The following is a 27,479-nucleotide window of genomic DNA, read 5'->3' as shown; positions in this document are numbered from 1 at the left end:
TTTCCAAATGGATGAAAATTTATTTATTTTAAGGAGAAAAGATACATACTATTTATTAATGAGTACAGGGAAAAATAAGCAATATGGGAGCCACATGCAAGTCTGAACCTCTTTAAATGGTCTATAATTACATAAACAGCTGAAGTTTTTCACCAATATAAACGTCATGGATACTCATCCTACCACATCAAGTATTTAGCCCTTTGGATGTAGAATGTGCTTTCCATGGTGGGTAATTAGATCTATTTTAAAACCCAGGCTCAAAAACAAAACCAACAAGTCTTGTCCATTGGAGATTTTAATATATTTATTTGAAAACCAAGTTCTGTGAAAGAGCACACTAAATAGTCATACATCTTCTTTTCAACCAAAGACTTGGAGTCGAGGTTCTTCAGGTCAGCACAGAGGCAATGATACATGCATTGAGTAGCAGATCTCAGAAGAACTTCCATTTAGGCATTTCCAATATGAGCCTGGAGAGTTGTCCTCAGATGAGCAAATGAGATCCTGGAAAGGGGAAGGGATGGTGGTAGAAGCAGGCATTATTCTTAAAAAAAAAAAAAAAAAAAAAATTTTTTTTTTTTTTTTAAACTTCTAGCTGTTGAATCTAAAATCAGCCCCCAAACCTTCTACTGTGGTTCTAGTATGACAGTTTGTTCCAAGATAACAGTTTTAAAATTCCTAACACATGAAATATTCTTATCCTTTGAAAAAGTAAGAATAATTCAGTTTCCAGCTATATACCTCTAAGTCATTCTATAGGTAACTGCCTGAAAACACACCCTCAGTGAGGTATTATGAAAAGCTGAAGGGGCTACCCTGAGTCAACTCAATTCTGTGATGGAGATAAGAGATCATCACATGTACTCTGTCTCGTGGTACGTGGGTTAAGTTTAGCTGCAAGACAATTTAAAAAAGCAAGCTTAGGAGGCAGAGAAGTTAATATAAATCTCCTTTTTAATGCTCACTCTTCTGAAGCATGACTATTTTTCCTACTATAGCAGAGTATTAGCCTTAATATTTGGAGATTTCTATAAAGTCTTCATTAATTGCTTGTCAATGTGTAACACTGACCATGCTATATTTGCAACCAGGCCTTCAAATGTATTTTTAAATTTTGTCATTCTGTAATAAATGACACTATCCTTAAAGAGTAGAATAAGAATAGGTTAGTGGAATTAGAGAAACTTGATTACATGTCATTCATATAAATGTCTTCAAATACATGTTGACTATTAGAAAGAAATGAAGGAATTAAGAATGATAATTTCATGTAGGTTATTCCAATCTTCCAAAACAAAAGACCCTCTTTGACACTGGCATAACCACATTTTTCGGCTGGACAAAGCTTTGGGATACAGTGTAATTGACACCAAAGTTCCTATAAGTAGTAAGTCTTACATAAATCAAATGTTTAATAGCTCCACTGAATAAACAGATATTAAAGTTTTAGTGCCAACAGTATTGCCAAAAGAGTCAGAAAGAAGAATCAGTGAGAAGTCTCTACCTGTGCTACTCAAAAGTGTGGTCTATGGACCAATGTTGGCTCACGAACTATGACTGGTCCACAATAAGAATGTACCAAAATGTACAGCAATTCCATCACTAAGCAAACTATGCAGTTCAGCTGGCTATTTTTTCAATAGTTTTTGTGGCTAAAAGAAGGTACTGATGGGCTGGGGTTGTGGCTCAGTGGTAGAGGGCTTGCCTAGCAGGTGTGAAGCACTGGGTTCAATCCCCAGCACCACATATAAATAAATGAAATAAAGGTATTGTGTCCATCTGCAAACCCCTCCCCCTCCAAAAAAATGAGAAGTACTGAGTAGATTCACATTCTGGAACGACCTCTATATTTCCTTATGGACCTATAAAAATAGTGTGCAGACCAGCTGCTATGAATGACAGAGGTAGAATACTAGACAGTAGAATCAAAGAAAGAAAAAGGGAGTTTGTGGTTATGTATGCAGAAAGGGGCTGAAATGGGGGAAGTTTTCTTATTGTTTAGGTCAACAAGGACTAAACACAAAAAAGGAAAAAGTGAAACAGTGTCCTTGCACAAAACATTTGTAAAGTCTTGACAAAGCGGTTTCCCCTCATAAGTATAATTTTGTCAAACGCTCACCTCTGGTTCTTAATCATCAATATATTCAAATGGTTCTGGGGGTTCTGGCTCTTGCTCCTCTTCCTCAATTTTTGGGCCGTGTGCTGCCACAGGTTCCACTAGCTCTTCAATGTCCTCACTGGTGTCCTTCAGAATGATGATGCCTCCAATAGAGAGCTGTAAACACAGGAGCGAAGCAGCATAAGCTATACTGATATTTCAAGATGTTCCAGAGTCCAAACTTGGTAAATGTACCTTAAACGATTTGGAACGATACTAGGATAAAGGTAACCATGACCTATAAGGAGTACTGGTAAGTATAACCCAGTGTCTCTGGATGGCATAACACATACTTGCTGCACATGGGTGCTGTATCCCGATTAACAACAGAACCTCCCAGCCACAGGGTCGACTCCTAGCAGAACACTTAATGTCCCAGTATGTCATTCTAATGCCTTCCTAATCAAGAGAGTGTTCTTATAGGAATTGGAGCATCTGGGATCTACTTGGGGTGCTGGGGGAGTACAAATGTGGCAAACCACTCAGTCACTCTGGGCCATGGGCTGGAAGATGGCTATTCTCTCTCTTGCCATCTCCCATGCAGTAGAAACAGTCTGGAAAATAACAATTTTTAAATAACAATATTTATCACTTTTGTAATAATATCCCCTGTGATTTCATTTCTGTGATAGGCCCTTTCTATGTATTATTTTCATTACCCCAAAGATATATTACTTAGGCTATCCAGAGAAAAAGTGAAATAGAAACCTTAAAGTATTTAAAACTTTATCAGAGATAAAGTTTTGAAAAATTCTGTAGAATTACTTTTTAGTGCTTTAAACTTTCATTAAAGATGCATAATTATTTTTAAAACAGCATTGGGAAGAGATTTAGTTTGTATGCTTATGAAGTACTCAATATTCTGTAAATAAATGTAATGAATACTATGCTTTATGTTGGAAATTTCACTTCATTGTTGAATACACTGTTACCATCTTTCCAGGTCAGAAAATACCTTTAAAAATCACTTTTAATGACAAGAAAAAAAAGAAAGAAAAAAAGGAAAGAAAAGATATTCTTGGACCAGTAGCATTGTTATTACCTAGGAGGTTGCTAAAATGCAGAAAAGGTGGCCCCACTCTGGATGATCAGAATTAGTATTTTAACAAGATCCCCAGTTGATACTGAACACACTGAAGTTTGAAAAAGATCCTAGTTTAATCTACACTATTTGTGAGATGTACACATTTTGGACAAAGAATCTATAAATGAAAAGCCAAAATTTTCTCCAGCCATTACAGATATCACAGACATCCAGGTGTTTTCATATAAACCTACAAATCCCTGTAACGTAAGCCAAGGAAAAACCAAATAGGAAACAAAAAGAAAGTAGGCTGTCGCAGTGATTCTATTAAGCCTCTCTCAATGTATTAGCAAAAGATAAATTCAAACACCCAACTATTACCCATCTCTGGTGTGCTCATCTTATTCCATTTGCTTGCCTGTGTCAAAGGAAATGGAAAGCTGCTCTCTCTAATTAAATCGGTCAACAGTGGCAAGGCACATCTGGAAAAAGCATATTTCTACCAAAGCACATTACTGGGAAGGAAAAGAAGCATGAGCACATTTGTCAAATGATTCACATATGTATGAACATCTCTGCAGCTGAACCTAATCTGATTTTTACTCACCAGGACCCTGCCCTGCCATGCTATAAAACTGATTGTGCCTTCATGAATCTCTAAACTACTTCCCTTCTCCCCAAACACACATCTACACACATTAATCTAATCTACAACTTTCTCTCTTAAAGAAGTTTGCTTTCCTTGTCAGGCCCAGTGGCACATGCCAGTAATGCCAGCAGCTTAGGAGGCTGAGGCAGGAGGATCATGAGTTAAAAAGGTCAACCTCAGCAGTTTAGAGGGGCCCTAAGCAACTCAGCTCTAAATAAAATATAAAAAATGGCTGGGGGCTAGGGATATAGCTCAGTCGGTAGAATGCTTGCCTTGCAAGCACAAGGTCCTGGGTTCAATCCCCAGCACCGCAAAAAACAAACAAACAAACAAAAGAAAACAAAACAAAAAATGGCTGGGAATGTGCCCCTGGATTCAATCCCTGGGACAAAAAAAAGGGGCGGGGGGGGGGGCTGGGATGTAGCTCAGTGGTAGGGTACTTGTCCTAGCATGGGTAGACGCCATAGGTTCAATCCCTTATACTACCAAAAAAGACAAAAATTTGCTTTTCTTGAAAACAATCCTCCTGTTCAAATCCTCAGTCTAAAACTGTACTTGAATCTCCTAATGGACCCAATGGAGATAAATCTTCTATTAAACAGAAGAAAACACCCATGTTCATAAGAAAACTTTCTATTTTTTGGAAATAATATAGCCTCCAGGTTATTACTACTAATTCAGGCTTGCTAGGAATGAAATAATTTGACTCAAATCCTGCAATATAATCAACATATTATACTGTTGAGATTTATTAACACTCTATATATTGCTAAGGAAGTTCACTGTCTTTAAGCAGAAAACAAGATATTCTGTTCTCTGGGAACACTAATGACAGTAAAAGACACAGGCCAGGGACACTTCCTGCTGCCAAGGGTTCCACTCTTGCTTTAAGATGCAGAGGGAGCAGAGTAGGAATGCTTCTCTATTTTCAAAATGATAGCTGCCTATTTCAAATGAACCTCCTGAGAAGGGTCTGAGGAACCTGTCACTGAGTGTGGGGGGTGAGTCACTGGGCACCCCTTTCTTCATTGTTCTTACTATGAACTTTTTTTTTAAACTGAGATATGATTCACACAACATAAAATTCACTTTCAAAGTGTTCAACTCAGTACAGTCATGGACTTGCATGACCACTTCCACTATCTAATTCACAAAACCCCAAAACCACGTACCAGAAACCCTGCACCTGTTAGCAGCCACCTTCCATTTTCTTCTCCTAGACCCTGGCAACCACTTATTCCTCTCTACAGATCTGCCTATTCTGAACATTTCTTTTTCTTCTTTTAAAAATATTTTTAGTTGTACATGGACATAATATCTCTATTTATTTATTTTTATGTGGTGCTGAGGATTGAACCCGGTGCCTCATGCGTGCAAGGCAAGTGCTCTACCCACCCCCAGCCCTGAACATTTCTTATAAAAAGAATCATACAATATGTGGCCTTGACCTCTGATGTTTGGCTTCTTTCACTTAGCATGTTTTCCACGTTTACATACACCACAGCATGTATCAGTATGTTTTTCTTTTTTAATGGCTGAATAATATTCTAGTCATATATCACATTATTCACTCATCAGTTGATGAACATTTGAGCTGTTTTTATTTTTTGGTTAATATCAAAGTGTTGACATAAACATTATTGTATACATTATAATATGGATGTACTTTTCTATTTCTTGCATATTTTTTAAATTGGGGCATTAATAGAGTTTTTATTTCACTTGGGTATATTCCTAGGAATGAACTGCTGGGTCATATGGTAAGATTACTTTTACTTTTTGAGAAACTGCCAAACTGCCTTCCACAGTGGATATAATAGTTAAAATTCCCATATGCCTGCAAACAACTGTTACTGCCTACCTTTTTTTTTTTTTTTTAAATGGGTATGATGTGGTATTTTCATTGTGGTTTTGATTTGCATTTCTATAATGACTAGTGATGTTGAACATCTTTTTACTTACTTATTGGTCACTTGTGCACTTTGCAGCAGAGAAATTTTTAATTGGAGGGCTGATGATGCAGATCAGTGTAGTTTGCTTAACGTGCAAAGCTCTAGATTTATCCATAGGTCCACACACGCACAGTTTTTAATATGATGAAGTTAAATTCATTCTTTTTTTCCCTCTTTTCTTTGATTTGCTTGTGCCTTAGATACACACAGGTCAATCAATCATACCTCATCTAAAAATCTGAACTACTCCTAAATCTGACTAAGTGATACAAGTGGGAAATTCCATACTTGATCACATGTGATAGGTTGCACTCAAAAAGCGGGAGTGCTTAAAATATTGTCTAAAAATTACCTTTAGGCTATAGGTATAAGGTGTATATGGAAAAAAAATTTGTTTAGATTTGAGTCTCATGTCCAAGACATTTCATTATGTATATGCAAATATTACAAAATCCAAAACACTCTTTCCAAGATTTTGGAAAGGGATAGTCAACCTGTGTCTAAAGTTATGAAAATTCTTTTTTTTCCCTTAAAGGTTTTATACTTTTAGCTCTTTGTTTCATTTAGTTAATTTTTGTGTACGATATGAGGGGTTCAACTTCATTCTTTCACACGTGGTTAGAAAATTGTCCCAGTATCATTTCTTGGGGGGAAAAAAACCCTTTCCTTATTGAATGATCTTACTACTCTTGTCAAAATAAACCAACCAACCAATGAACCATAAATGCATGAGTTTATTTCTGGATCCTCAATTAAATTCTATTGCTTTATATGTCTATTCTCATACCTATTACACATGTCTTGAGTACTGTTCTTTTGTACAAAGGTTTAAAACTGGGAAATGTAATTCTTCCAATATTGTTCTTTTTCAAGATTCCTTGGCTATTCTGGATTTCTTATATTTCCATATGAATTTTAGAATTAGCTGGTCCATTTCTGTAAAAATGATAGCTGAGAATTTGACTAGGATGTATTGAATCTATAGGTCAAACTGAGAATTTTCCCTTACCCCCAGCACTGGCATGGAACCCAGGGGTGCTTTAGCGTGAGTTACATTCCCAGTCCTTTTTATTTTGAGACAAGGACTCACTATGCTGCTGAGGCTGGCCTTGAACTTGCAACCCTCCCGCTTCAGCCTCTGGAGTCAGTGGGCATACAGGCATGTGCCACCACACCTGGAAAACTGACTACTGATATCCTTTAATCAATGAGTATGGGTGATCAGTCTACAATTTTCTTTGTCTGATTTTATTATCAAGGTATAACAGCCTCATAAAATGAGCTCCTATTCTATTTTTAAAAACAGTTTGTGAAAGACTGGAATTTTTTTTTTTTTTGTTTTTAAACACTTGGTAGACTTCCCTGGTGAGCTCTCTATCCTTGAACTTTTCTGATTTCTTTCTTTCTTTCTTTTTTTTTCTTTTGTGGTACTGGGATGGAACTCAGGCCCTTGTACTTGCAAGGCAAGCACTCTACCAGCTGAGCTATCTCCCCAGTTCTCATTTCTATTAACATCTTTGTTATAGGTATACTCAGATTTTCCATTTCTTCTTGAGTCATTTTTTGTAGTGTCTATCTCTAGGAATTTGAGAATTTCATGTAGGCTATCAAATTTGTTGATATGCAGTTGTTCCTTTGTTATGACTCTTTTTTTCTCCTATCTGATTAAAAGACTTCTACACAGAACAGTGATTATAAATAAATTGGTCACCATACCTCGCTTCTCATTTCTTTTAAATATTTTTTTCCTTATAATTCTAACTTCTTTACTTTTCAAAACGAAGTCTTACTCTATTGCCCAGGTTGGCCAAGTGATCCTCCTGCCTCAACCTTCAGAGTAGGTGCGGCTACAGGTGTGAACCACTGCACCAGCTCCTTATAGTCTTTTTATTTCTGTAGGGCTGGTTGTAATGCCCCTTTTCCTTCCTGATTGTAGTAAGAAAAAAAAAAAAGAAAGAAAGAAAGAAAGAAAGAACTTTTTGTTTTGTCAGTGTTTCATTAATTTCTGCTCTAATATTTATCTCATCATCTTCCTTCTGCTGGATTTTGGTTTAAATACTAGTTCTTTTTCTAGTTTCTTAAGGGGGAGAGTTATTTCTTTTGAGATCCATCCACCTTTCTCCTTTCTCCTTCTTTTTCTTTTTTTGGTAGTGGGGACTGAACCTGGGGCACTGAGTCCCAGCCCCAGCCCCCTTTTTTGCCCCAGCCTCCCGAGTCTCTGGGATTACAGGCGGGTGCCACCACACCTCCCTTCTCATTTCTTTTAATTAAGAAAAAAATTTTTTTTCCTTTTCAGACAGGGTCTTACTATGTTGCTCAGGCTAGCCTAGAATTCCTGAGTTCAAGTGATCTTCCTGCCTCAATCTCTTGAGTAGCTGGGCAAAATCTTTCTATTCACTGTGTATTATTATTACTATTTTGGACTTCCTTGAACTTGCCATCCTCTGTCCTCAGTCTCCCAAGCTGCTGGGATTGCATCATGCCTGTCTCATTGTTATTTTACTTTATATTTCTGAATAATTTTCTTAGAGTCGTAAGATTAAAATTACCATCTCTAGTATAACTAAAACCAATTTAAAGTTAACAGTATACAAAAACTTTTTGCTCCTAGTCATGTTCCCCTATTCCTTTGTGTTATTATTATAGTGAAAATTACACCTTTACATATTGTTTACACTTTACGACCAATTTGTTTATAATCACTGTTCTGTGTAGAAGTCTTTTAAATCAGAAAGAAGAAAAAAAAGTTACAACAGAAAAATGCATTTATAGCATCTCTCATATCTACCTATTTAGTTATATTTACTAGTTTTCTATTTTTTCACGTGGATATCAGTTATTGTCTAATGTCCTTTCAAACCAGCTCAAAGGGTTCCCTTTATTCATACAAAGAGGACTGCCTACAACAAATTTTGTTTTTGTTCATCTGAGGATATCTTAATTTCTCCTTAATTTCTGAAGGATAGTTTTTCTGTATATGCAATTCTTGGCTGAATCTTTTTCTTTCAGTACTTTGATATGTCATGCCAGGCTCTTCTGGTTGCTATGGTTTCTGATGATAAATCAGTTGCTTCTCTCTTGCTGCTTTAAAGATTCTATGGTTTTCAACAGTTTGGTTATGATGTGTGTAGGTGTGGATCTCTTGAGTTTATCATTTAGAACTGATTGAGACGAATGAGAAAACTAGATTTTCATCAAAACTAGATTTTCATCAAAATGCTCTCAGATATTTCTTCAAATATTCTTCTGCCCTTTTCTCCATCTTCTCTTTCTTGACTTCCAGTTAAGTGTGTTAGTGTGCTTCATAGTGTTCCACAGGCCTCTGAGGCTCTGTTAATTTTGCTTTGTTTTTAATTTTAGGTCATTCTTCAGAGGAGATAATCTCAACTGACCTGTCTTTGAGCTTGTCATTCTTTATTCTACATACTCAAATCTTCTGTTGAGCCTCTCTAGGAAATTTCTCATTATAGTTATTCCATTTCGTTCTAAAATTTCTACTTGGTTATTTTTGTAATTTCTACTTCTTCAATGACATTACTTGTAAAACATCGTTCTTATATTTTCTTTTACTTCTTTAGACACAGTTCCTCCAGTTTTTTTTTTAACACATTTAAAATAGTTGGTTTCTTCTACTTATGTCTAGGCTTCTTAGGGGCAGGTTTTATTTACCGTCATTACTGTGCTATATTTGTTTCTTTACATTTTTTATAAATTTTTGTTAAACACCAAACATTTAAAATAACATAGCAACTCAAGAAAATAGTATGTCTGGTTCTATAATCTATGTTCCTAATTATTATGTTATATTAGGAACTTCTACAGCACAAGTCAGTGGTAGAAGAGAGGAAGAATTTGTAGGGTTACACAGAGGGGGAAAAATACATTTCCTCCCAAATGTATATGAAATGGGGGAAAATGTTCTCTCTTTTGCTAAAAGGAAGTTTTTTAGTACTAGTAAACTTGATTTCTTGGCTCCATAACTCGGGTTTCAAGCAGATGATATCTGTTTCTTGATTGTTCACTGTCTAGCGCCTACCATCCACCATTTTCCTGCTGTTTGCCTGTCCATCACCCTGCCTTTCACCTACTCATCACTCACCACCCAAGGTTCACCTCCCCATCGTCTGACAGCAGTCAGCAGACTGACCACAGACCACCAGTAGAGCACCAGCTGCCTGCTGTTGCCTGGAAGTTCACTGTCACAGTACCTGCAGGTTGGTTACACGTGGCTGCCGCCATTTTGAGACAACAGCCAGGACATTTAGGAACCCTGGCCGAACTGATTGAGCCCTGACTCCAGGATCCCTCAGCCCGACCTATCACTCCCTGCCTCCGGGGCCCTAACATTGACTGACTGCTCCCTGCCACCAGGATCCCCAGACCGACTGACTGAGCCCTACCACCAGGACCCCCAGACCGACTGGTTGCACCCCACCTCCAGGACCTCCAGCTGACCATGCCCACACCCCGAGCTGCAGCTCCCCATTTGCCAACACATTTGGAAGCCAGAGTGGCCATCTTGGATAATCCTGGAAGCTGTATCTCCCTCCCATCTTTAGATGGGGCAAATCCCATTCTGAGATGCCTGCTGGAGACTGGAAGCTCATTGTAAGAAAAGGTTTTCAAAACCTATGGGTCACTATAAGCCTATAAACTGCAATACCCCAGATCTGCACTGCTAGAGGGGAAGATACATGAACAACATGAAAAAACTGATCCAAACAAATCTAGATTCTATATTAATAGAATCCAGTGACAGTATGATAGAAGAAATGTCAGAAAAGGACTTCAGATTATACGTGATTAAGATGATTCATGAAGCAAAGGATGAGATAAGAGAGCAAATGCAGGCAATGAATGATCATACCAATAAGCAGTTGAAAGAGCAACTGCAGGACACAAAAGATCATTTCAACAAAGAGAGATTCTCAAAAGAAAAAAAACAAAACAAATCCTTGAAATGAAGGAAACAATAAACCAAATAAAAACTCAGTGGAAAGCATCACCAACAGACTAGATCACTTGGAAGACAGAACCTCAGACAATGAAGACAAAATATTTAATTTTGAAAATAAAGTTGCCCAAACAGAGAAGATGGTAAGAAATCATGAACGAAAACTGCAAGAACTTTTGGGCATCATGAAAAGACCAAATTTAAGAATTATTGGGATTGAGGAAGGCACAGAGATACAAACCAAAGGAATGAACAACCTATTCAATGAAATTGAATATTTTCCAAGTCTGAAAAATGAAATGGAAAATCAAATACAAGAGCTTACAGAATACCAAATGCACAAAATTACAACAGATCCACACCAAGGCACATTATAATGAAAATGCCTAACATACAAAATAAAGATAGGATTTTGAAGGCTGCGAGAGGAAAGTATCAGATTACGTATAAGGGGAAATCAATACAGATATCAGCAGATTTCTCAGGCCAGACTCTAAAAGCTAGAAGGGCCTGGAACAACATATTTCAAGCTCTGAAAGAACATGGTTGCCAACCAAGAATCCTATACCCAGCAAAACTAACCTTCAGATTTTAAGAAAAAAGAAAATCCTTCCATGATAAACAAAAGTTAAAAGAATTTACAAATAGAAAGCCTGCGCTACAGAATATTCTCAACAAAATACTCCATGAGGAGGAAATGAAAAACAACAATGTGGGTCAGCAAAGGGAGGAACTACCTTAAAGGAAAATCTATTTAAAGGAGAAACCAAGCCAAGTTAAAAACCAAAAATAAGCCCAAATGACTGGGAATACAAATCATATCTCAATAATAACCCTGAATGTTAATGGCCTAAACTCCTCAATCAAAAGACATAGACTGGCAGAATGGATTACAAAGAAAGACCCAACAATATGCTGCCTTCAAGAGACTCATCTCATAGAAAAAGACATCCACGGACTAAAGGTGAAAGGATTGGAAAAAACCTAGCACACACACGGACTCAGTAAAAAAGTGGGGGTTTCCTCCTTATTTCAGATAAAGTGGACTCTGAGCCAAAGTTAGTCAGAAGAGATAAAGAAGGACATTTCATACTGCTTAAGGGAACCATAAATCAGGAAGACATAACAATCGTAAATATTTATGACCCAAACAATGGTGCATCCATGTACATCAAATAAATCCTTCTCAATTTCAGGAATCAAATAGACCACAACACAATAATTCTGGGTGACTTTAACAAACCACTGTCACCACTGGATAGATCTTCCAAACAAAAACTAAACAAAGAAACCATAGGACTCAATAACACAATCAATAACCTAGGCTTAACAGACATATATAGACTTTCCAATCCATCAACGAGTGGATTCACTTTCTTAGCAGCACATGGATCCTTCTTGAAAACAGACCATATGTTATGCCACAAAGCAGCCCTTAGTAAATACAAAAAAATAGAGATACTACCTTGTGTTCTATCAGATCATAATGAAATGAAATTAGAAATCAATGACAAAATAAAAAACAGAAATTACTCCAACACCTGGAGACTAAATAATATGCTACTGAATGAAACACGGATAACAGAAAATATCAGGGAGGAGATAAAAAAATTCTTAGCAGTAAACTTGCATTCTCTTTCAACGTTCTGTTGTCCTAGAGATAATATTCCACTGACTTCTCCAGCTAATAGCCATTGATAACTTACTGGTTTGAAAGGCTGGTATCTACAGGTCTCTGGCATGGTTAGGACTTTCAGCTGGGCAGGCATCACTCGAGCTGGGTTATCCAATAACTGGAAGTTTGGCTCAGGTTCTTTTTTCTTCTCTTTTTCTTCTTTTTTCTCTGCCTCGTCCTAAGGGGGAGAGGGCAAAGCAGTTCAACAGAGGCTTACTTCTGTTCCACATCACTGAGTAATGTTTACTGATCAACTATTAGGGGCAAAAGGTAGTGGCAGACATAATGAAAATAAAACTAAAATGATACCAGATTCAGATGAGGGAGGGGGAAACTCTGCTTGGGGGTGAGAATGGTTATTTAACTTGGGTTAAGAGGGTCTATATATTTATTTATTTTTTGGGTACCAGGGACTGAACTCAGGGCACTTGATCACTGAGTCACATCCCCAGCTCTTCTTTGTATTTTATTTAGAGACAGGGTCTCACAGAGTTGCTTGGCGCCTCGCTTTTGCTGAGGTTGGCTTTAAACTCACGATCTACCTGCCTCAGCCTCCTGAGTCCTTGGCATTACAGGCATGTGTCACCTGGCCCGGTGAGAGGGTCTATGTAATATTTAAACACATGATAACTGTTTGTCTGAAAGGGCCTTTTTGTCTCCTACCAGTCTCATTTTCTGCTGAATAATTCTACTCTTTTCTTCAAAACCTATTTTAATTGTCATTTTCTCTAGGAACTCTTTCCTGATTTGTATGCGTACCATCTTTCTAAAAATAGGTAAGGTTTCTAGAGTTTTGTAAGTAAGAGTATATAATTCTATATGCTGGAATCAGGATGATTATTTGAAAGAAGTTAAGAGTGAAGATAATAATGTTCAACTAAGGAAAAATCTGGACCACAGATGACCACCTACCACTTCCATTTTCTCCTCTTCCTTTTTTTCCTTCTCTTTTTCCTTCTTTTTAGCTTTGGCAGTGATAGATAATACAGCAGTGGAAACCTGGAGAAAGTGAACGGGGTAAACTGTTGTGATCTTCCCTACATACAAACATATAAGCCCAAAGAGAACTCTCCTATAATAATTTCCTATTACCTGGTGGTAAGTATTAAAAAGAACAAAATACGAGAGAATAAATGGGAAAAGCAAGGAGGACATTTATTAGCATAACTTACTAGGATTGTCACCAGGTGACTCATTAGCTCCTGGAGGTGATATCCATCATAATTCTATTTTTTTCTAATCTATTTCTTATCTTGGATATGAATTTGCTGTTACGTATTTCTGAAAGCGATCTGGATTGTTCTTGCTTTAAAGGGAAAATACTGGAAAACATAAAAATTTCCTCCAGTCCAGCTTTTTTTTAGACCCAAAATGTGGGGGTGCAGGGAGATATGAGATAGTTGATGAAACAAAATGTTGTCCAAAGACTATTCACCACCTGTCACCCTCAAATGTGTGAATTACAGTTATTCCTACTTACATACAAAATTTATGGCAAATAATCAACAAGTGGCTAATCGGAAACATCATTCTGAAACAAAGGACTTTCATATATACAATGTGTCATGAAAGGATAATTGTGCTCTGTAAAACTTGACAGGCAAATGCAACTCACTAAATACACTGTTATTTAACATGTTATCAATGAGTGTCTGCATACACCATTGGTAAAAAGTATAAACTGGTGACATCCATTTTGAAAGCAAATTTTAACCAATACCTATAAAAATAAATAGGTTGCTTTTGATCATGCAATTTGACATCTAAGATTTAAACCAACAGATTTACTTGCACAAGTACACAAGTATCATACACAAATCTTTCATCCTAGCCTCATCTGTATAGTGACAAATTATAAATAACCTTAATGGGATATCAAATAAAGAACTATAAAACAACTGGCACATACATAAAGGCATTGCTCTGGAGCTTTGGAAAAAAATGAAATCTTTATATATTGAAAGTATTATATATTGTTAAAGTGAAAACAATAAGCTATAGAACTGCATGTAGAGAACAATCCCATTTGTTGTATAAATAAGTTCTGAATGTGCAGAGAAAACCTTCATAGGATTCACAAGTTGTGACTCTCGAGGACTTGACTCTTGAGATGGGACTTGGATGACCAAGAGAAGCAAAGAGTTTTTTATCTTTTTGTGTAATGTTAGACTTTAACATGTTACTTTAAAAACATAAATCATTTTTTAAAAAACCCAGCTGAAATACTCATGTCCTCTATATGAACAAACGCTACTCAAAGGAAAAAAGACTTACCTTTTCTTTTTCTTTTTCTTTTGGTACTTCCAGAGGGGCAGGGTATGCAAATGTGGATGGTTTACAGTTGGATTTATATTGAACTTTTGGCATCTGAAGGAAAAAGAGAACATTTTGCCCCCTCCATTAAAAAAAATCATTATTAAGATTTAAGTATTCTGTCTTTAACAAGCATACAGGTGCTAAGGGAGATCAGAGTTTTCATATAGATTAAACATTCAATTATAAAACTAGTCAATGTTGTCACCTTTCTGAAAGATGTCTGTTTTCTTTTACTGAGTTAGTTTTTGGGTGCTTCTACAGAATTATCTGCAGTTTCCAGTATGTTCCTAAAGCTCTGTGCCTTCTTTCCTGACATCCTGCCCTGCTTCAGTGGGTCAAGTCCTAATCATGTTATTTCCTCGGTAAAGGGTTCCGCCACCAAACTTTAACCTCCCCATCTTGCGCAGCACTGACAACTAATCCAAGTCTATACAGAAGTTTCCACACCATGTAATCATGCCTTATAAAAGTCTAACATGTGCCTAATGGCAAGTTAGCTTCATATTACCTACGGAGCAGATTTAAAGTTCTCTAGCCTGCATTTTTCTCTATTACCTAATTTGTATCAGTGGAAAATGGCAATGAGCACCATGTTTACAAGGATAAGGAACCTTATCTTTACCACTGTAAAGAACGAAAACAGAGCCAGGTGTGCTGGTATAGGCCTATGATCCCAGCAGCTCTAGAGGCTGAGGCAGGAGAATTACAGTAGGCCAGGCTCAGCAATTTAGCAAGATCTCAAAAAAAAAAAAAAAAAAAAAAAAAAGGACTGGGGACCTCGGCTCAGTGGTAAAGAGCCCCTAGTTTCAATGCCCAGTACAAAAAAAGATTACATCGGATGTGTAATTACAATGTTCAAAGTTAGAGATTGGGAAACCAAAATATTCTTGTTTTGAGAAAAAAAAAAATTCACAATGTTTATGAATGTACTTTTAGTACCGAAACACTTGCTGAAGGATAATTGGCTATACGGCCATGCTAAAAAATCAATACAATGAACACTCAGTCATTTTTAGCCTAAAAAATTTCCACTCTGAAAATTTAATGGAACATTTTAACAACAGTGATGACCAGATGTCAGTTGTTTAAAGGTCAAAAGCCCTTGCCCTTTAAAGAAGAACAAGATGAATCATCAGGTCACAGGACTGGGGAAAGACCCAAATACAAACCCAATTAGAAATATGATTAAAAAATGTGATGACGAAGCATGAAGAACCTTAAGTCTTTGACCTGTTTCGTTTTGTCTGATTCCAGATTCCACACCGTTGGTCTCATTTTCTGCCACTACCAAAGGGACAGCCTCCTATTTTGCTTTTCCTTGTACTATAATTCTTTCTTCCATCTGTCAGTCTAGTGTCACATAAATCTGAAACGTATTTGGCTCAATCCTTCACTTCTTATTATTAAAAATTTAGGTTAGGTCCTTATTCTTCCTTGCCCAGATTATTGCAAGAGCATTGTAATAGGTTTCCACTGATTCCAGAATGATCTTCCTTCCTTCCCCTTTCTCTTACACCACTGGGGATTGAACTCAAGAGTTTCACACATGCTTGGCAAGCACTCTGCTGCTGAGCTGTGTCCCCAGGCCTCAGAAAGAGCTTTCTAAAATGCAAGCCTCATGTCATTTATCTGTATGAAATCCTCTGATAGCACCTGCAGCCTTTATTAAACCAATCACTCAGGGGTTTATAAAGCCTCTTCATATTTTTGTATTAAGACCCCTCTAACATTTGATTTTTAAAACTCCTTCTGACACACTCCACTCAATGCAGTAATGACTCAACTTGAAGGGAAGACATGCTACAGATGAGATCCTAACTCATCTTTAAAATTTCACAGAAACCCTTACTGAGTGGGTGGTAGATATGAATAGGATACACTACAAAGCTGAGGTTTCAAAAACTTACCTTTAAGTCCTTGTTAAGGCCAATGACACAGGTAGGGGTATAAGCCAATGACAGAAAGTGTGAAAGAGGAAACCAGAACCAGAACTGGGTAAAGACAAGGACACCGACCACAGAAGGCATATGAGTGTGCCCAGTCCTGGACTGTAGAGAGATTGTGACATTATGACCACCTGTGGGGGGAAAAAAGAGAAATCATGAATAGCAATCCAGTAGGGCAATACTTCTAACTATTGCACTAGGGAAGCATCTGATAATTATTTTAAGGCATGGTTCATATAATCTAGAATTATGAGCTATCTGAGGGTCTTCAAGACTGGAAGTGTTATACTTTAACTGAACACAGGGCAAATCTAGAACTTCTTTTTCTACAGGCAGAGGTTTTCTGAAAAGTAATCCTGAGCTGGGTGTGGTGGCACAAACTTGTAATTCTGATAACTCAGGAGGCTGAGGCTGGAAGATGGCAAGTTTGAGGCCAACCTCAACAATTTAAGACCCTATCTCAAAAACAAAAACACCTACCACTTGTGAAAAACAAAAATAAAACAACACAGAACTGAGATGCAAATCTTTTAGTATGCGTAACACATGCTATAAAAATGGGACTTGTCTGTGCTTACTCAGGATCCTAATTTGATTTCCAGTGCCAGATTCCTGTTGTTTACAAGTCACGACTCTTAATCTCAGCATTAAACCAAACCGCATTTAATTACATGTAATTTTTATAAAAATCAAGATCCTACTGTTCAACCAAATAACTGGGATTGTGTTAATGTCACTGGGATTATAGGAATGTGCCACTACCCACAGCTTTTTTAAAAAAAGACATACTTAAAAATTTTGGGTTGTGCTCACTTGTAATCCCAGCAGCGCTGGAGGCTGAGGCCCGACGATCACAAATTCAAAGCCAGCCTCAGCAACTTAGCGAGGCTCTAAGCAATTTAGCAAGACCCTTTCTCAAAATAAAAAATAAAAAGGGTTGGGGATGTAGTTAAGTGGTTAAGTGTCCCCTGGGTTTAATACCATGTACAAGAAAAAAAAAAAAAAAAAACTTTTGGTATTCTATAGTTACATACATTTATTATCTGCTTATATTCTCCTTACTCTTCCCCATATTCACTGAATGCTTACTCTATATTGAGAAATGTGCACAAAACTAGAAATGATCTTGAGGACCCTTTGTTCTAGTGCAAGAGACAGATAATTTAAAATAAGGCAAATGCATTGTGACAACTATAAACTGGTGCTAGTGAGAACACAGCTAACCTGGTACCTGCCTGGGGAGGGGTGGACAGGATAGAGGAGAGGGAAAGGCTGCGTGGAGGGTGTGCTGTTTGACCTGAGACTTGAAGCCTTAGTTCAGTGAAATCCACTTTCTTCGGATTCAGAGACTAAACTAGATTTTTGTTCTAACATCTGAGACTTTATCTTATTGATTGTAATACCAGCTTAACAGAATTCAACAATAAAACTTCTTAATCTCAATCCCTGAAGGGACCACAGCAAGTAAGGTCTCATAAACTTCAACTTCATTCCCTGGAAGGTGTCCTCTCCAGATCTTCTCTACCTTGCCTAACTTTACTGAGGCAGTGATTAGGACTGCAATTTTTCTAATGCAGTTATAGCATGTTTTAGGTTGGCCTCAAACTTGTGATCCTTCTGTCTTGGCCTCCTAAGTCATTGTTACAGGCATGCACCACTGAGGCTGCACCTCCCTCAAATTCTTAATAAATAACTACTACAGAAAAGCCAGGAAAAATCTGTAGTGTTGAATGAACAAGTCAAGGGTTGTAGTCTAAAAAACAAACTTCAAAAAGTGGCAGCTAAAAGAAAAAAGTTTAGAGTAGTAAAATGTAACTTCTAAATCCTGATTTAAAACTCATTACCAAAAGAAGTTAATTTGAAAAGGCTATGTATTGTATGAATCCAACTACATGATAGTCTGGGAAAGGAAAAATTACAGATTCAGGGCTGGGGATAGAGCTCAGTGATACAGTGCTTGCCTAAGAGTGCACAAGGTGCTGGGCTCGATCCTCAATACAATGACAACCATACAACAAAACAAAACAAAAACCTCCTATGAATACAGTTCAGTTAGACAGTTTGAACATTCAGGAGGTAAATAACATGGTAGCTAGAGTTAGTAGTGTACTGTATGCTTGAAAATTGCTAACAGAATAGACCTTAAATACTCTCATGTGAAGCAATGAATGTTAGCTTGATTAAACTGTTGTATAACATGTACGTATCAAAACATGTGAGGGCTGGGGTTGTCTCAGTGGTAGAGTGCTTGCCTAGCATGTGTGAGGCACTGGATTTGATCTTCACCACTACATCTAAATAAATAAATAAATAAAATAAAGGTCCATCAACAACTAAAAAAATTATATGTCTATATATAAAATCGTGATTACCTTTGCAAATATGCAATATTTGCAAATATGCAATTTCTATTTCCCAACTATATCTTAATAAAAATAAAATTTTAAAAAAGATAAAGCATGAAAAGGGGACATTAATTTTGTTTCCACAGATATTGAAAAAAATAAGAGGATATTATGAAAAGTTTTCTCTCAATAAATTCTAAACTGTATTTAAAAATAAGGGATGGGAGCATAGCTCAGTTTAAGAGCAAGGCCTGAGTTCTACCCCCAGTACTGAATGAATGAATAAATACTGAAACAAAACAAACCAGAACTACAGAGACAATTAAAAAGGTCAGTGGTTACCAGGGGGCAGTGGGAAGAGATGAATAGGTGGAGCACAGGGATTTTTCAGGAAGTGAAACTACTCTATATGGTATTATTATCATAGATACATGTCATTAAACATTGTTGAAATCCACAAAGTATGTATAACACAAAGAGTGAACTCTAACGAAAACTAGGGACTTCAGTCAATAATAAGGCATCAATACCGATCCAGCAATTATAGCACATACATCCCACTAAATGGAATAAGGGAAACTGGAAAGGGACATGGGGACATATGGAGAACTGTACTTTTTGTTCAAATTTTTCTGTAACCCACAAATTAAAACAAAATAATTAAAAATTAATTGCCAAAAAAAAAATTGCTGATAAAACCCAGACAATTAAGTGTTGAGACTTGGTAAAACTAACTCAGGAATGAAAAAGTAACAATAAAAGAAATGGTGGTAAACACCAAATCCATTAAAATATAGAACTTAAGACCATGTACAACTATAAGAATTATGATTTCTGAGAACAATATAAATATAATAAAAAAATATTGGTAGGCAGTAAAGAATGAGGAAAAATTATGAGATATTAATATCTTCAATTTTATATGTGAGAATCAATACTATGTTGAATTCAGCTGCAAGGAAATGTGTGTAAATTAAAGAGAGAAAAAGAAGTTCACTTCTATATTAAAAGCTTAAGCAGAAAACTTTTCTTAGGGAAAAAAGAAAAAACAAACAACAAACAAACACCATTGGACAAAGTGATTAAAAGAGTGGAATATTTGTTTCAATAATTAGAAAAAGCACCACAGTCCTAAGACAAAAGCAAATAATAAAGAGTAAAAATAAAGAATTTAGGGGGAAAATGGTAGAATCAGCGCATATGTTTTAAAAAAATCTGATTAATCTAATTAACAAAAAGAAAATAAACCAAATTAGAAAAGAAATGATTGTTTAAAAAAGACCATATATGAGATTATCAAAAATTAGAAAAGAACTCTGAAAACTGTGATATGATAAAAACATTCTCAGTAAGCAAAAAACCCAAGAAATTAGCAACATAAAATTAAGATAATTTTATCAAAAAATTATCCTTCCAAATCTCCTTCAGTACAAATATATACACATTCCTAGGTGATTGAGAAAAGAATAGACATAATAAATATGGCTAAGGGCTGGGAATAGCCCTCAGTGACCCTGGATTCAATCAATACTCAGTACCAAAAAACACTCCAAAGCAAACAAATCCCACAAACATGGCTGTTTTAATTAGAAGAAACATAGGTGGCTAATATGAAAAAGTGATTCCTTAATAAAAGAACTGCTACCAAAATCCTGAGATGCTTTAACTTACCTTTCAAATTAACAAAAAATTACTAAAAAGGATATAAGAAAAACAATTACATGTTAATGTACTTCATAAGTAGGTATATGCTCTCAGTCTAAGGTGCTAATGGACACTATCTTTTGAAACAAGCCATAGTATAATGGTGAAAAATGTGAATTCTAGAGACAGATTTGCAAAGTGTGCTGAGTATTTATTAGGCAAATATTCCATGTATCTTATTTTTAGGAATGATTCTGGCTGGTAAAATCTGTCTAAAACATAATCTTTTTTTCAAATATTTTTCGATGTTCAATTATGTGTGAAATGCAGACTCCAATTTTCTTCAGAAATAATTTGCCTCAGACTAAATTCCTAGTGTCACATAGCTACATTTGAAATCAATCAATCAATCAATCAATCAATCAATCAATCAATCAGTCAGTCAATCGGTCTGGAAGATTTAAAACCAGTTACCTGCATCCAGTATGCCCTGGGCCAGAATAGCGCCAAACTTGGCCATGACATCATCATGTTTATCATTGATGACTTTGGAATACAGCTGTCTGAACTGATTCACCTAAAGAAGCAAGAAAAACAATTATCTAATTTTATTAATTTGCTGTGCCATGCTAGAGAAGTCAATAAATTGCTGAAATGATAATGAGCTTTCAGTTGCACAACACTGGGAAAAAGAGAAGGAAATGGACCAGACTTGAGGCTGTGAACACTTTCCTGCTAGAAACCATGGGTGCTATGACGTCTCTGCTATGGTATGGAGCACTGGTTCTGTTTTCAATCCTCATTCCACAGTGGATGAATCAGGCTCAAGGGATTGCTGAACGCAATTTCGTTCTGTACCACTTTTAGTCAACAGGCCTAAACAGTCCAAGCGAACATTAGAGCTTTCATTGCACTTTGAATCACAACTATGCTGTTTACATCAACCCTGAAGATTTCCTAACAGGCACAGTCCTTCAGTTCCATCTTAAAGTGAACCACCCCTCACCAAGGCTGTGTGAGGTAGATGTATTTACATAGTCAGTAAAGATTTTCTTTATGCACACTTTAGTTTTCTGAAGACTTGTCAGAATCGGCACTCTTATCAAAAGGCACATACCAAAATAGAAAATGTGCTGACTCATGTACACTAAGATTACTGGTCTTTTTGTTTTGCTTCTTTATGTTTTTCTGCATTGTCTAAAATTAATATGGATTACTTTTATAATTAAATTAATATTTATAAAAAATCTTTATAAATAAAGTAAGTGATTCCTTTAAATCTGTTTGGGTGGCAATAAGGAAACTATTTTATGCTTCTTCATGTCTAGTACTTCTTTGTATTCCCAACAGTGCTTTTCTCAAATGGTAGGCCCCCAGGAAAAAGCCAGTTTGTACAAAAGCACAGGATCATGGAGCTCCCCATATCTGCCCAAAGCAGGAAATACCAAATTTGAGTTTCCTAATATAATGACTTTATCTGCATTACACATTTTTTTCAGAATCTCTTCCCCTCTTCCTCTGTCTTGGTTTGAGAGGCCACACTGTGATAAAGTGACAGAGTAACAGAACCAGACAACCCTGGCTTATGAATATTTCTGTTCTTATAAGCTTCTTGAGTAAATTACTAGCTTTTATGAGCTTTAGTTCTTCATCTGTAAGGGGATTATAGCATCTATCTTTCCTGACTCTTATAAAGACTATGTAACATATGTCATGTGATATGTAAAAGGTATGTCAAAGTTCAGTAAGCATGCATGTGTCTTCCAAATGGGGTCAGAATCCTACCAGTCCTCCTTCCTCTTTTTTTTCTTCCCCCTAGTACTAGGATTGAATCTAGAGCCTCTTGCACGCTCTACAACTGAGCAACATCCACGGTTCTTTTTATTTTATTTTGAGATGGGGTCCCACTAAGTTGCCAGGCTTGGGATCCTATTGCCTTAGCCTCCTGAGTTGCTGTAATTACAAGCCTGAGTCACTATGCCTGGCCACTAATCCTTCTCAACTATTGTCTCTACAATCTCAATACTGCTAACAAAATTATGTTCCTTAAACACAGTTCTCATTTTTTATTCATAGTCTATGAAAAAATTTAATAGTGAAAATAATGAACTAGCTGTCACTATCTAGCATGTGATCATTTTAAAGTCAATTCTCTAAGCCTTAACTTTATAAAACCCAGCATGATTAAATCATCACAAAATTCCCTTCTTGCTTTAAAAATCCTGAAGTTTGATGCCTTTGTTCTGGTTCAACAGGTCAAATTCCTTTGATTCTGAACCTATTTTAGATGAACACTTACATTACCTTATATAGGATGGAAATTTTATGTGCTAAAGGTTTATGAAATATTTCATGAACTTATAAAAAGAAACACGGGACAAAGCACTATATGTACATTACAGAGGAGAATCTGAATAGAAAATTGCACCCACAACAATAGGAAAACATTCAGTAAAATTAAAAAATGGATTTTTAAGTAAATGCAAACATATAATAGATTCATTCAGTTAATATTAATTCTTTTAAAAAGCTAGTTTTTGGTTATCATTAATAGATTCATTTTTGTTAGGTGCAGTGGAGCATGCCTGTAATCCCAGTGGCTTGGGAGGCTGAGGCAGGAGGATAGTGAGTTTTGTGAGTTCAAAGCCACCTCAGTGACTCTGTGAAGCCTTAAACAACTTAGCACAACCCTGTCTTTAAATAAAAAATTTTAAAAAGGTGGGGCTGGGGTGGGGATATGCCCCTGGGTTCAATCTCTGGTACAAAAAAAGGAAATCATTTTATTTATTTATTTTTATTATTATAGTTCTTGGTAAAGAATCATTACTTTAGTTGAGTAGGACAGTGTCTTAAATTTGGAAGACAAGTTAAATCACCTAGTTTACTCCCTCTGTTTAGATAAGGTGAATAACTTGCTTGCTGCCCATTACAATTAACTAGTGGCATGGTTTTCTAACTCAATTTCATTAACAGTATGCCCTCCCCACAAATGAAAATAATTTGTAGGAAAAAATAATATTAACTTTCCATTTTATAATATGATAAACTCAAAAAGGCAATTAAAATCAGCCTACTCTGTGATCCAAGTGTGCAACTGTACACGAATTTACCTTCGCTAAAATCATGTATTTTAAATATCTGTCATATTCTAAACTCTATATAATAAATGCTGCTGGGGAAAAATTCTACTCCTAGATGTTAGGGAGATAAGTTCTTTAGTGTCATTTTTGATGAATCATGATGGTCCACAAAAACCTAATCTATCCAAACCACAATTCATTTTAGAACAGCAGAAGCTTACCAAGCTTGGCTAACATAATCTTACTTCCAAAAATGGTACCTGTTAATGGTGGGAGAAGCTTCCCTAGGGCAGAAAGAAGGCCAGATGATCTCAGACAAGGGGGAGCACCAGATCCCTCCCTTACGTTGTAATTTTTAAGTCTAATTTTATACATGGTACTTAATATGCATCTGTTCAAATAACTGCGAGAGGTGAGTTTCAATTTAATAAGAAAAACAAGATAGATGCGTCATAAAGAGGAAAGTTGGGTTCCTGAGAGAACACAATACTAAGAACCTACAAAAAGATACTATTCTAGTTAAATGTGAACCTCTAAGAGCTTTCTAAATTGGGTTTGTAACAATGCAGGGGTGTGTGCATGTTCCTGAGTCTATGTTTGTGTGAGTCAGGGAAAACTTATAAGCAAAGCAAAGATTTACTGCAATTACTGAAACTAAGGCCACAGTGTGTAGAGCTAAGTGTTAGGGATGTGACATACAATACTGATTATACAAAAACATTTCCTTTGAATTTTCTTCCATTGTGAATCTCACAAAATATCTATGAAATTTCTCTTCTGGATTCCTTTCACGGCAGGGTATGGCAGGGGCATCACTTCTGGTGAAGTTAATGCAAGATCTCTGCTTCTTAGCGGTTTCCACTTTATTTCATGAACTGCTTTGCAAATCTCCAAGTAGGACTCCAGAGACTTGAGAATTTACTTCTCTACAGAGATTAACAGCTTTTCCTTTTGGACAAAATATGCCAAACCACCCTCAAGAATATCAATTTGGTCTTGTTGGCAACTATCAGATAAAGCAAAGATGGTATAAATGGTAGTCTAAGAGGTTCTTTATCATTTGCTTAATAACAGAAAACAATGAAATAGAGCTTAAACTTTAGCCAAGTAACAGCTTTACTCTAGGGATAGTGTTTATTGAAACGACGTTTCAATTTTACACCATCATACATAGTTTTGCCTTCATAGTCAGAGGTGTACAGATTTACATTTGCTTCCCCAGTTTATGTTAATGGCATGGTTATATCAACTCACTTCAGCATTCCTAATCAGTACCCAAGATTCTGATACAACCTGAAGATAGGAATGTGCCCCATGACCAGCTAAGGTCAATCTACTTAAAAAGTCCAATATAACTTGGATAGAACCCTGGGCCTCATGCACCCTAGGCCAGTGCTCTACCACTGAGAGACACCCCTAGCCCTCTTTCACTTTTTCTAAATGTGAAACTTAAGATTCAAATGCTTTTTCAAACTAAACGGTCTACCTGCAAAGGATTCTGACATTGTTGGCATCTGGGTTATAAATGCAAAAAAAAAATCAATGAAATCCTACAATAAGGATGGGAAGATAGTAAAACATTTGTTGATGATATAAGTAACTTGAAAGCAACACATGAGATCAAAGTGAAAAACTATCTCCCTCTGACTGAGAAGGTGCAATCCATGGCCTAAACTTGCTTGTTTAATGACATTCCTTGTTGGACAACCTCCAAAAGTTCAACGGCAGATCAAAAGCAGATATAAAAGCTACCCATAGCTGCTGTATTTACAAAGAAAAAATGTGGTCTGTGTTTAGAAAGGTGCTTATGTTCTAGAAGATAACAGTATATTAAGCAGTATATTATATATTAGAAAAACAGGATGAGAGGTCACACTCTGAATAATATAATTTTTAGAAGTCTTTGAAAATGATTTTGAGTGACGTAGAAGCACTGGATAAATGAAACAAAAATCATGGGAACTGCTTAGAAACTGAAATTTATTTTTAAAAGTTCTATAAAGTTAGAATGAATAACCAATGCAGTTCTGGATATTTCTCTTTTCTATCTCTCCAAACTTAATATGCTGAAATGAGGTTCTGTATCTGCTTGATGAGGCAGAAAACAGAAAGGCAATTGCTTATTTCTGTTACCAATTTTTAAACTTTCTCATATACAGGCAGAACACAAGGTTGTTAATGCTCTAACTTTTAAGTTAGCATAGTTCTATTTAACATATCAAACATGGTAATTTTAGTACATGCAAATAAGTTAAATGCATTTTCTGTTTTAAGACAATGAGAAGTTTTGGCTGAAGTAACAGGATACGTTAAATATCGAACACTAATATGAAGTCTATAAGACTGCCATGAGGAAACTTTTAAATAGATTTCTTAAAATCTGTTATGGAGTCACCTGAAGAGGGTTTCCTAGGGGAAGCTGGATGGTGAATCTTTCTTCCACATTCTAAGTCTAGAGAAAGGGGCTTCAGAGGGGGCACGCAGAGTACTCAATACTTCAGGCGTCACTCAACACTGGAGTCTGACATAAAGTGAGAGGCACCAGCACCAACAGCCTAACACATTCCCACCCATAAGAAGGGCAAAATACACAAGTGTTTCTATAGAGCAGAAGGTATCAAGTGAGAAAGAAAGCCATCTTGCAGCTATCTGAAACCCTGCCCAAGAGGATCACCCTGGGGGGTAAAGACAGTCCACAGAGAATATGAACATATTTTATTTATTTATTTTTTGGTACTGAGGCTTGAACCCCCAGCATTATTTTTACCACTTATCCACGCCTTTAATCCTTTCTATTCTTTATTTTAAGACAGGTTCTTATAAAGTTGCTGAGGTTGGCCTCCCAAGTCACTGGGATTACAGGTGTGCACCACTACGTCTGGCTTGGATATACTTATTTTTAAACTGAGATTATGTGTACTGAATAAAGTGACACTAGGATTTTTTATAATCCTAGAAGGATGGATCAAAAAAGTCATGGACTGACTGAATTTGCATCCTGTGTCAGAGTAACGAGTCATCCCACTGAAAAAAATTTTAAAGGACAGTGAGAGGCTGTGACTTCAGTATTTACCATATTTGCACTTAAAATGTCCTTAAAGGAAAGCAAGTCACTAAAGAAAGCCCAAACCAGCTCTTTTCCTTTTCCAGAGAATTTGTTTGCTCACCTTTGGACAAGTGATTTCAGTCTGCTGGATCATGATGAGAGCAGAAGCTATGAGAGCCCCTTGTCTCACATAGTTCACAGGGTCATTTGTCATTGGTTCTAGCAAATTAATTGCTTCCTGAAAGCATTAAAAACAACAACTTTAAGTTGATATAGTCAGGTTTTCAAATTAATATCAATCTAAGTCAGTATTTTCATCCAACAGGATAGTAAATTTAAGACTACCTGAACAAAATAATTTAGAACTGAGTGTCTTTACATTTCAACAAAATTGATCATAAGTGAAAAGAAAGTTTTAAAACCTGAATGTTCTCTTCTTGAGGCAAACAAATTGTAAAGAAATTATGAGAAACATTATTTAGAGAAAATGGCACTAACATTTGTTACAGTACCTACTATTTTTCAGGCACAGTACTAGATATTTAATATATTTCATATCATATAATCCAACTAAAAACAAACGAACCAACAAACAAAAAAACCCCAACCAACACAAACCAATATTTATGAACAAAGAAATTGAGAGTTTCAAATGTTAGGCAACTTGCCCAAAGTTGCAAGTATCAA

The 27,479-nt window shown here is 36.3% G+C and overlaps 1 protein-coding gene across 1 annotated transcript in view; it reads right to left on the bottom strand.

The window, feature by feature from the left end:
• Window positions 1-280: 280 nt before the first annotated feature.
• PSMD1 (proteasome 26S subunit, non-ATPase 1) overlaps window positions 281-27,479 on the bottom strand; it is a 97,071-nt gene continuing 69,872 nt past the window's right edge. Inside the window, exons 18-25 of the mRNA XM_079134832.1 lie at window positions 26,914-27,030; window positions 21,141-21,243; window positions 16,639-16,808; window positions 14,690-14,782; window positions 13,328-13,414; window positions 12,447-12,593; window positions 2,123-2,278; window positions 281-507 (exon numbers count right to left, since the gene is read on the bottom strand). Of these exons, the coding sequence (XP_078990958.1) occupies window positions 2,132-2,278; window positions 12,447-12,593; window positions 13,328-13,414; window positions 14,690-14,782; window positions 16,639-16,808; window positions 21,141-21,243; window positions 26,914-27,030 (864 nt within the window). The 3' untranslated portion in view covers window positions 281-507; window positions 2,123-2,131. The remainder of the gene's footprint in view (window positions 508-2,122; window positions 2,279-12,446; window positions 12,594-13,327; window positions 13,415-14,689; window positions 14,783-16,638; window positions 16,809-21,140; window positions 21,244-26,913; window positions 27,031-27,479) is intronic.

This window comes from Sciurus vulgaris (genome assembly GCF_902686455.1).
Source record: "Sciurus vulgaris genome assembly, chromosome: 3".
In the NCBI taxonomy this organism is placed as follows: domain Eukaryota; kingdom Metazoa; phylum Chordata; class Mammalia; order Rodentia; family Sciuridae; genus Sciurus; species Sciurus vulgaris.
This window is presented reverse-complemented; position numbering and strand designations above follow the sequence as displayed.